At 36.8% G+C, this 12,064-nt stretch overlaps 1 protein-coding gene across 5 annotated transcripts; it reads right to left on the minus strand.

Moving 5' to 3' along the window:
• Positions 1-295: 295 nt before the first annotated feature.
• On the minus strand, positions 296-12,027 carry LOC134797022 (remodeling and spacing factor 1-like). 5 transcript variants are annotated; one of them, XM_063769224.1, is made up of 10 exons: positions 11,845-12,027; positions 11,384-11,485; positions 11,001-11,096; positions 10,217-10,432; positions 8,052-9,630; positions 6,720-7,793; positions 6,280-6,432; positions 5,668-5,817; positions 4,376-4,559; positions 296-511 (listed from the first exon to the last, which is right to left on the minus strand). In XM_063769224.1, the coding sequence occupies exons 1-10, from the start codon at positions 11,923-11,925 to the stop codon at positions 346-348; spliced, it is 3,801 nt and encodes a 1,266-aa protein (XP_063625294.1). In that variant the 5' UTR covers positions 11,926-12,027; the 3' UTR covers positions 296-345. The 5 variants fall into 5 exon arrangements, with proteins under 5 accessions (XP_063625294.1, XP_063625292.1, XP_063625290.1 ...); XM_063769222.1 differs by having other exon boundaries at positions 297-511; positions 7,947-9,630; XM_063769220.1 differs by having other exon boundaries at positions 300-511; positions 6,720-8,616; positions 8,653-9,630.
• Between the last annotated feature and the right edge of the window lie 37 nt (positions 12,028-12,064).

A 12,064-nucleotide genomic window follows, 5' to 3' on the forward strand; every position in this document is an offset into this window, starting at 1 on the left:
AGACATTAGTCTGCCAGACAATTAAATCTGATATGTTACTTATATGTACAGATGAACCACTGAAGACACTGGTTCATATGGATCCTTAGCTTTTTGTGTGTTTCTTAACCCTCTGACCGCCACAGTCGGCCATAGCCGACAAAAGTTACGCCATAATATAAACCTTAACACATTCTAATACAGTTTATTATTGCGTGTTACATAAAATTGTGATCAAAAGGTACTTAGGTTTTCGTGTGTGATCTGGTGTGTGAGGCGAGACTTATCCTAGACAGAATGTAAACCTTAACACATTCTAATACAGTTTATTATTGCGTGTTACATAAAATTGTGATCAAAAGGTACTTAGGTTTTCGTGTGTGATCTGGCGTGTGAGGCGAGCCCTATCCTAGACAGGCATCGTCGGCCGCACTCCGGGCATACGAAGTCCCCCGCCGGCTTCTTGGCTGCTGTAGTGGATATAAGGTCTCCAGAAGGTTCCTTCTTCTTGGCTGCACTTGCCGTAGGCTTTCTAGTGATGACAATGATAGTATGACTTACGAGATTTAGTAGAAGAGCTGGTAGACATTTTAGGGTAGGTATTTGAGGCAAGCTGTACATTGGTCTCATACTTCGCCTACCGTACCCTAACTCAGAACTGCAGACCTGCTGCCGGTAACGAGGCTAATTCAACCCTTAAATATATGTTTAAAGACATATTTTTTACAAAAAAATGTTTTTAGGCAGTCTGTAATAAAAATAAAGCCAGATCATTTGGTTGCCACGCGCGAAAACATATTTGCCAAAAAATTAAATTTTCAGGAAACTTGAAAAATTGTGCAAAGACTCCCTTTAAATATTTAATAAAGGTTGATTACCCCGCCACCTCCACCCAGGTTTGCAGTTAGTAAGTTTAGGTATGGTAGGACAAGTATAGGACAAATTTTCATCAGCTTCAAATACCTATCCTTAAATGTCTACCAGCTCTCGGACTAATTGAAGTCATTATAGCCATAAACACATAACCATTGTTTGTATATCATATCATGGAAAGTCTAAGATAAATCCGTGCTTCGAATTTGATACGGTAATGGAATGGGGCATTTCTATTTAAGGTTGTACCAAAAATTTTTGTGTTAAAATTGTGATTTTTTATATTATTTCTACTCAGAATCACAAGCTTTTTCCAATTTTACTGAGAAAAAAAGTGTCCCCATAATTTTTGATCCGTTTGGTTACGGTTTTCAATACAACCTCTATGACCGTACCTAACAAAATGGACAACAAAAAATTTATGAAATTTTGGGGACACTTTTTTTCTCGTATTAGGGTCGAAAGAGCTCGTGATTCTGAGAGGAATAAAAATTCCAAAATCTATAATGCAAGTTGAGGGTACAAAACACAAAAAAATTTAGTACAACTTTAAATAGAAATGCCCAATGGAAGGAACGAAAGAAATGGGATACTTTTTACCCTATTAGGATCGAAAGTGCGATTCTGATTGGAAATACCATAAGAATTCTCAGATATGCAAAAAAGTGTATTGTACTTTAAATAAAATGTCCCTTAGGATTTTCTTTTGATTCGACAACCAATTTAACCCTAAATGGGTTAGCAATAAACGATGACTATGCCATAAAACTTTGTGTTAAACAGATTTCTTTATTTTTGGTATCGTCTTGGGTCGTCCCATTCGTTTTTCGTCAAGTTCTTAAATTAGTCCTATTCTGCTTTCGTCACGCATTCTACATTGAAAGCCACCGACGATTGTGACGAATGTAGAATGGGTGACGAAAACAGAATAGGACTAATTTAAGAACTTGACGAAAAACGAATGGGACGACCCAAGACGATACCTTATTTTGATATTTAAAATTATTTTATTATTTGTAAATTATCTTATTTATGTTTCTTTTCTATTGTGTAGGTAAACTACCATTATCATTATTTTATTTATACTGAACTATGAATTTATTTAATTTGTTTTTAAGTTACTAAAAACTACAATAATAAAGCAAACTTAGTTCAAACATATTTAATAATCAACATGTTACAACGAGTAACTTGAGGGGTCCCTTTGTTTCCCATAACGTTTTAAGTCATAATGTATTGTTTGTCATACTATCGTTAGTCATAAAACTGAAACCGTTAACTTTTCAGGGTTTTCGTAAGGTTATTCTATAGATAGGTTAGGTTAGGTTTGTTTTATGGCAATCCTGGAAAGTTACGCGTTTCTGAGAAAACCAATTATGACATTTATGACTACACATCGGTAACTCGTGGCATTTAGGTAGCACTTAAAAGATTAGTGATGAGCACACATCGGTAACTCGTGGCATTTAGGTAGCAGGCACAGACTAGTGATGTGACAATGTTCTTCCTATACGAGTCGAGAACAAGAAACCACTAAAAAAAGGAAATTAATTAAACTAATCTTTTAAGTGCTACCTCAATGCCACGAGTTACCGATGTGTGTTTATGACTAACGAAAATTCGGACAAACAATATATTATGACTTAAAACTATTTGGGAAACAATAGAGAGCCGTAACTTGAATGTAGATAAGTAATTAAAACTAATATTTACACACTGTAATGTAATCTAAGTGCTTTTATAATTATGGAACCTAAGGTGACAATGACAATCTCCTTTAACAACTATTAAAGCTAGTTTGTATTTGTACAATGGCAGTTTAGGGTCCCCCCACATAATTGGCTACTTTCCTACTAGTCAAATCAGCTTCTTTATTAGAACTGTCAAAACGATTTCCTAATATGGAATTTATATAAAATCGTGTGTAGTGACGTCACAGTCAACTCACCTACTTTTTATACTTCCATCCGTTTTATTAAATAGAAATTGTGTTTAAAAATAACTGCTATCTATGTTTTTCTAATAATGATCTGGTGCTTTATTTCGTGCCCGGTGTGAAATAATTTATTTTAAGTAGAGGAAAGTACCCAATTATGTCGACGCTGAATGCGCGTCGATATATCTGGAGAGACCCTTACACAGTTTAAAGAAACAGCAAAGAAAATTAAAATATAACTAACAAATACAGTATACACGTTGATTCCGAAATTAAGACATTCGTTTTAAAATTGATATTAGATGTTAATATCTACTTCTTTCATAAACGAATTACGAAGCAAATAAAACTTACGAGACAGCTTTTCTGGTTTGGTATCAACCTTTTCTTTGACTTAGCGACCAAATGGATAGTGATTGAAGTGAATAATTTCGAAACGCTACATGCCTAACACTAAATTCAATGATCTTTCATTTTAAACAACTTATTGAAATGCACAATTGTAAAATAACAGTTAAAATCGGAAGGTATCACTATAATAGTATCGAATATAATAATAAGCAAAATATACCCAATATAGGTACTTACAATACCCCAATATATGAATATATACGTAAAAGAAACATCAACCATCACTAGAGAATATTTAGAGATATTCAAGGCTGAACTAAAAACAAAAACATAGCTTAAATTTTTTTTTAATATATATATGTATTATTTCTAAAATGTTTCTTATCACTGTGGAATTTTAAAATAACTCTTCTCCCTGATTTTGTGTTAGATATACATATATGATTATATGCATATCATGCAAATGGATATCAAAGAATAAAAACAAAGAAAATGAATGAACAAAGTAAATTCTCTTTCAAAAATGTTTGTGATGCTGATGTGGCATGCAAGAAATAGCGACTTGCTCTTTGAAGCCAATAAAACTATTCTTCAAGTGTGATTAGGAGATATTGCGTTGGCAAATAGTAACTGAAAAAAAATTGTTAATATAACTGCTATAAATATAAAAAATGGGTGTTCACATGGTCGCCATAAGATATTTCGAAGCGGCGAAGGTGCTATACATGCACTTTGACGTCTCTAAAAAATATAAAAATACAGCATATAAAAAAATAAAATGCTGCTAAATATTTGTATACCTACTCCGGGAGGCCGCTCCGATACATCTAAGATCGACTATACTGTCGCATCTAAAAATATCGATACGAACAAAGTGGCAAAAATATGTATACACGAACTTATTGCCCATACTTATGGTACTTTGTCCGGAGCGATATTTTCAGACGGGACCGAACACACTAAACGGTGCCAAGTTTTAGAATACGCGTGGGGTCTGCAGGTGCCTTCAAATTTGGTTCGGCCTGTTTACAGAGGGATCAGAGGGGCATAAAGATTAAAGAGTAGTGTCAATGCGACTGATATGGTGTTATTCATAAACGCGTTCCTGGCCTGAATTAGCTATGAATCGTTTGTCTTTATCTCTGTCATTTTGATTTATGTATTTGTAAGAAAAGGATAAACCATAATTTAACTAAATCAGGCCCGTAAAGTCTTATGAATATAGTCTATATTCACCCAAAAGCGGTGTCCTCGATATCGGGTCGCTGGCGCAGCACGCCGCCGAGGATGAACTCGGTGGACACGAGCGTGGCGCCGCGCCGGCGCAGCGCGGCCCACATCCCCTTGTCGGCCGATGACGTCACGCACACCCAGCTCGGCCCCGAGGGTTGCCACACGCCGCCGGAGCATTCCACGATCACTGAACAACGAAAAAATATCTGGGAGACCGAGCTTTGCTCACAAAACATATAAAACTCAAAAATGCACGTTTAGGGTTTGCACAACGAAATGTATGGGAAGATCCGTGGATCCGGATAATTTAATACATCTCGGATCCGGATTGCAAACCCTATGCAAGTTTTCCCAGAGATAAGACCTATCTGATTGTGTGTATGTATGTTCGCGATAAACTCGAAAACCACTAAACGGATTTTCAGGCGGTTTTCGCCTATCAATAGAGTGATTCTTGAGGAAGGTTTAGGCGTGTGATTTATTAAGGTTTTGTGTAGGTGTAGGGAATGCAATCTCGATCTCACAATTTCAAGATCTCGCACGAATATTCGAGATTCAATCTCGTTGACAGGAAATCTCAATTTTAGCAATCTCGGTCGAGATCTTGATGAATATTTTCGAGATCTCGAACGAGATTGAAAGATTGATCCGTGTGAATTACTTTGTTTTGAGTAATCTTTTTGACCTTAGGTTCATGTTGTTCAGGCAGTGCTATTGTATGCGCCGGCTTTAGCTGACGATAAAATTATTTTATTTATAAAAGTAGTTTTGTTATTAAATATTGGTTAATTTGCTGATCTTCAAAATAAAACATGACGTACGTACTCTAAATAAGTAGTTTATACGGAATTCTTAGAGATTTTTGCTCAAAATAACACATTTTTAATTACTTTGTCAAATCTCGATCTCGTCGAGATTAATCTCGATCTTGAAAGAGTGACGGTCGAGATCTCGAAACACCCTATCTCGATTCAGATTTTTCGAGCGAGATCTCGAATCGCCAATCTTGGTGCGAGATTGCATTCCCTAGTTTTCCCGTTTTTCCGTGTTTTAGTGTCCCGTGCGAAGCCGGGGTGGGTCGCTAGTTGTAATATAAAGGAACCTTACATACATTCTCATAGTGTAAGTATAATTACGTGTTACAGTCCAGTAAAACTATTAAACTGTTAAGTACTAGCTTAATTTCATGTTGATAATACAAACGGCAGCACTCCTAACTGTACATCGGTGGACCTTATTATAAAAGGCATAAGGTCCACCGATGTACAGTTAACAGCGTGGGCGATAGTACTCACGTTTCATCTCCTGAGCAGTCGGCATCACACTGGGCGTGGACGAAACGTGGTATCCCTCGAGGAAGTTCCTTCTGCCTTTGAGGGTCTTTTCTAGACTGAACTGGAACCGTCTCTCTGCTTGCGAGTCCTTTATTAGGTACAGCCATGGGTCTGGAAAGAAAGAAGGATTAATTTATAAAGATAGGTAATCATTTGAACAGCTGAGGATAACGAAGTCATTAGGGTTATTAAAAAAATCTAGCAGTCTATTCAAAGCGATGTATAATGTAGCGATTATATTAGATAAAAAAAGAATTTCGCGGAAATATGACATTAAAACTAATAACAACCTAAAAATAACCGATATGTGGCTAATTAGAGATCCACTTTCACCATCCTAAGCCAGCAATATTGTATGAAAATTCATTGCCGGCGCATTTGAGTAAAACTCCCGCAATAGGTATGTTGCAACGCAAGCTTCTATCACAACATGCCGGCCGGCCTTAGGCCGGCAATATCGAATGAAAATCTCACTAAACCAAATGATGCACCGCAAATGATGCTTTGTCCGCCTACTCGCTATATTTTATTTTTCCCCAGTAGGTATATTTGAAATATTTGAATATAACTTACCAACGACAGTATTGGTGTCAGCGCAGGCCTGCACCCACTCTGGGCCGACGATGGGCCGCCCGAGACCAACGGCGCAGAGCAACTTGAACGTGCGTTTTATTTGAAGCGTCACTAGTACTGTGCAGGACATTACGTCTGTTACTATTACTGCTCCTGAAATTTGGAATAGTACATTACTACAGTGGCCGGGAAGTAAGAGGTTGCCGGCGGATTACACATAGACATATAGTTATGAGGCCGACAACCCCTTTTCACGCCGAGGTATAGACGGTATAGTGCTTTTCTCAAATCATGCAATGAAATAATAAATAAAAAAATATGATGATGATTGTTTCATGTCCTAATTCCTAATGTGATTGGCTATTCAGTGCTTGAGGTATTAAAAGGGAACGAGAATTTGATTATTTTTTAGGAGATACAGCGCTAATTTATTCACTTACCTAATTTCTCGAGTTTACTCCTCACATCATCATTAGAAAACGCCGTGAACAAAACATATTGCGTTTCAGCCCTAACAGGAGCACCCTGTACCGATGTACTGGCCGCGCATGCGCTCTTAGAATTAGGCAAAGATCTTGTTCTTTTAGGACTTGGCACTTCCAACTCATTCGTCGCTGGCCTTTTCAAATTCTTCGGTGACTCTGTACTGGACTCTGAGGATAAGTATACAGTACTGTTTTCATGTTTGGGTGTTTCTTTATTTGATTTTTGTCGTGAGCTTCTTCGTACCTCTTCTTCTGGGGTTTTGTCTTTGGACTTTGATGTGTCTTTTTTGTTTTCTTTAGTGTTTCTACTACTTCTAGTTTTTGAATCACTTCTAGTTTTTGAATCGCTTCTGTTTTTAGAATCACTTCTGGTTTTAGAGCCGCTTCGGTTTTTAGAATCGCTTCTAGATTTAGAATTACTCCTAGAATGAGAATCTTTTCTTGAATTAGATTCACTTCCTGATTTGGATTTCTTTTCCTCTTTGGTCTTCTGTTCTTTACCCTTTGATTTCTCGTCTTTACTGTTATCTTTTTTATTTCTTGTACTTCGAGTACTTCTAACTTTTTTATCATCAGAGTCTTTATGATCGTCAGTTTTTGATTTAGTTTCCTCAGATTTCTTTGTTTTAGATCGACTACTTCTACCCTTACTGTCACTTGCAGACTCTTCAGTTGGTTTGTCCTTTTTCTTATTTTCATTCCGTGAATGAGGCCTTTTTGTGGGCTCATCTAATAAACTTTTAGATTGCTCACCTTCTTTCCCTTTCTTTTTGTCAGTTTTGCTTTTTAAACGTGATATATTTTCGCTCACAATATCTGCATCAATATTATCATCACTATCAGCCATCTTGAGAGATTCCCGTACTTTGAGAGTAGGTTTACGAACACGCGTGATAACTCTAGAAGGGAGTTCTTCGAGCTTTTTAGGGAGATCTCGTTTGGCTTGTACTTTTGGTTTCCGCTTCTTAATGTGGGTGACTCCCGAGTCCTGATCAGAAACCTCGTCCGTTTCCGTGTCACTGGAAGATTCTGTAATAGAATTATGTTTTAAAGTTACACTAGTTTTTATTTCTTGGCTATCCGGAAGATCAATATTCATTATTTTAAGAGTTTGGGGTGTTTTAAGTACAGCATTTGAAGTTGATTTTTCATTCGTAATTTTATTAAGTTTAGAATCACTACCTCCACTCTCAGATTTTTTGAGTGGCGACATCTCACTTTCTATGTGCCTAAATCTATCACCCATTTCGTAACCTTCTACAGAACATGGCACTAATTCATCGTCACCTTTCTCTTTCTGGTTTGATGAATTTGGTTTAATAGAATCTGGTGATGGTTCTTTTTGAGTACAGAGATCATTAAATAAATCTTGCGTGGCTGCATAATAGTTGGGATCGTCATCATCATCAACATTTATTACAACTTTTGGAGTTGACGCTTTCGTGGGAGTTTTCTTAGCTTTTAAAGGAGTTCGGAAAGGAACTTTAAAAGGAGTTATCATTTCTTCAGAATAAACATCTTCATTTGGTTTATCAATTTCTCCTTCATCAGTTAAAATTTGAGTTGGCAATTCTTCGAAATTTTCTTCTTTAGAGTCATCTGTAATTATTTGTGTGGGCAACTCTTCAAAACTGATTTCTTTACTGGGGCCATCAGTTTGGTCTATAGTTTTATTTATCTCAGCTTCTATTACGTCATCCCCAATAATTTGTGTCGCCATATCTTCAAAATTTATTTCCGGGCTCGCGCCAGCGTTTGCTACTTTGGCGTCATTTTTGACTATTTCATCATCATCTTCACAATCGGTCAGGTCATCATCATCATTATTCACATTTTTTTGAGTAGGCAGCATCTCTATATCCTCAACAATTTTTTGAGTTGGCAGAACATCAATATCACTATCTATTTTCTCAGTTTTCGAATCAACTATAATCTTTTGGGTTGGTAACATATCAATATCAGTTGATAATTTTTCATTTGGTAAGATATCCATATCTTCACAATCAGTTGAACTGCCAGACTCTCGTCTGATTTTATTCAAGCTTACTTCTATCCTTTCTATCTTCTCTATCGGTGGGGAAACTTTGCCAGCCGGTATAATCGGCTGCGACTCAAAATCGTCATGGAATGATTGTGTATTCAATTCTTCAAACGCAATTTCTTCATCAGAGTCATCCTTAATTTTAAATGATCCTTCAACACTTTTATTAATATTCTCCGATTTCTTTGGTTCAACCAAAACTGGTTCCTTTTCTGCAACAAAAGCTTGCGTTTCTGCATTAAATATATTGTCCAAACTATTCTCATTTTCTTTATTTGCCGAGAATAGATCAATTTGTAAATCCTTTTGGTCATCTAATTTGCGTACTTCAGGTAATTTATCTGTGATTGGAGCTTGTGTGTCACAATTATGTATAGTGTCAGGTACATTCTGTGTGTCCAGAGCGTGAATGTCAGGCGCTTGCTGCGTGTCTTGCATATAAATATCTAAGACAGGTGGCTGCGTTTCCATACAATGTACAGAAGGCGAAGCTACTTGCGTATTAGCAGTATAAATAGAATCTGTACTATCATTAGCTTTAAAAGGCGGCTGGGTTTCCATTTCATGGATATTATCATTGCTTTCTTCAACAATTTTATTAGATTTGTTTGACACAGATGAGTCATTGAAAGAACTTCCAGAATCATCTAATTGGAAATTAAATGAGTCTGATTTCTTAGCTGAGGCCCAGTAAGCATTGTCTATAGTTTTGCTGCCCATTGGTTGTATAGCAATAGTTTTGGTGGAAGGTTTTATAAATTTGTTCATGGGGCTCTTGAATTCTGACGATTTTTTAGGTTGTGATGGCATTATAAAGGATTCATCCTGAAAACAAGAAAAGCGGAACTTATTTTATAAAAAATCATCGCAAACCCTCCATATACATGAACATATAGCGCTTTTTCAGCGTTTTATAAAAACCGGCCAAGTGCGAGTCGGACTTGCACACGTAGGGTTCCATACCATTATCTATAAAAACGGTCACCCATCCAAGTACTGACCCCGCCCGACGTTGCTTAACTTCGGTCAAAAATCACGTTTGTTGTATGGGAGCCCCACTTAAATCTTTATTTTATTCTGTTTTTAGTATTTGTTGTTATAGCGGCAACAGAAATACATCATCTGTGAAAATTTCAGCCGTCTAGCTATCACAGATCACGAGATACAGCCTGGTGACAGACGGACGGACAGACGGAGTAATAGGGTCCCGTTTTACCCTTTGGGTACGGAACCCTAAAAACTATGCTGATCAACCCAGAGAAGCACTAGCCCTTGTTTTAGGCTTTGTCAAGTGATTGGCCATTGTACACAATTTGAGATTTGTATCAATTAGTGAATCGGGTGTTAAGGTCAAGCCTTTGCCCAGCAGTGAGAGTCAACTCAAAATCAAATAGGAAATAAAATGTCTCACCATGTCACTGACTTCAGGCGACTCTGGCACCAAAACTGGAGCCCCAAGCCTAGACATTTGTTTAGGCACCGGGGCAGGAGTACAAGGCAGATCTATAGCCTGTGTCATCGGCAAGTCATTGTCCTCCTCGAGCAACCTGAACATACCGAATATGGCGCCAAACTGGACCATGTCGCCGTTTTTGAGCGGGTAAGGTATGTATGGCTGCAAGGTTTTCTAAAAAAAGGGAATAAGTGACAAAGAATAAATAAAATAAAGCACTCGATAAAAACTATTATCTATTGACTTAACAATTGACTATGCCAAGTATGCCACCTACTACTTTAACCTACCAGCATACCACCTATCGCATGAACACCTAACCTATGTAAGTACCTACCTAGTAATGTTTATTGCAAATTAGTCACTACAGATTGGGTACTATTGTTAATTTTCACAAATTGCCTAAACAGTAAGATGAAGTAAGTAATCATTTAAAAAAAATCGTATATAGATGGTTGCCGCCTTTTTCTACTGACAAGATCTGCTTGACCAACTTTAACTAATATTATTTCAAACAATAATAAGCAATACGTTATATCCAAATATCATGTATAATGTTATGTACAATTTAATATGGATAACTTATGGTATGGTAACATATTGCTTTGCCTCCTATAACTTGTACATAATTTTATCTGATCTGATCATATTGTGAATATTCAGGTCTAAAAACTAAAAAACAGTATGTTTTAAGTGAAAGACCATATTTAAGGCCATTATTTGGACAGCAAATCATACTTACACCTTGTACTTTAGTTTTATTGGAAGAGTCTAAATCCATAAGCATGATGTCGCTCAAGCTCAAGACGTTTATCACAGCATGTTGCCTGGATATTGACTGCAAAAAAAAAATATATATATATATAAGTCCATACCTAACTAAACGCTATCTGCCTCTATCACACTAATATGGAAGAGCGATATAGAGACAATAGCGTTTTGTTTCCTGCAAACAGTTGTCAACTTGGCTTTTTGTTTCATCTAAAATAATCAATCAATAGATGTGTGTTAAGGCAAATAGGAATATTCAGGATTTCAGCAGTTTATGTAGATACACAACTGGAAAAATACATGTACATTTAAGAAGAGTTGTAAATGTAAACAAACTCTGAAGTTGGTACTTACATTCAGATTCAGGTAAATCCTACATGCTTGTGGGTCTCTGCCTATTTTGTTGGGACCTCTTTTTATGGGGTATGTGGCACCCTGTATTCCCAGGAAGCCAATCTGTAAAATAACAGCTGTTATCTAAATAATGGATGACAGCACCGCTATAGTCTGTGCAGTAAGAGTCATAGAATCACCTAGAATGTATTGGTTCCCTTATAGTCCACGACTCTTCTCTTTGCGCACAGACTATATACTTGTAAGTAAACATAGTCATCATTGTCGGTACATGAACAACCTTGTTCACGAAAATACACATAGAATTTTACGTATATGACCGACGGTTCTAGTCATCCAGATTATCCTACCTATAATGTTTTGTAATGGTTTAGTACGGTCACAATTCTAAAAGCGACAGCAATCGACGCACGACACCTAAACCCTTTTTAAATAGTTAGTAAACAAGCCTAAATACTAACCTGTTCGGGGTCAGTTCTTTCTATTTGCGTGTTATATAGTTCCTGGGTACACTCAAGTTTTTGAGTACATTCTATCTCCATGATGAAGATCTAATTAATAATCCATATGATTAACATTAAACGACAGTAAAACAAGTAGAAGTTTCCCGGCAAACACGACGCATCCGCGTAATCCGCGTTTTATTTAAACTGTCATGAGTGTCAAATGTCATGTCAATCA

This window comes from Cydia splendana, chromosome 14 (assembly GCF_910591565.1).
Source record: "Cydia splendana chromosome 14, ilCydSple1.2, whole genome shotgun sequence".
NCBI lineage: Eukaryota > Metazoa > Arthropoda > Insecta > Lepidoptera > Tortricidae > Cydia > Cydia splendana.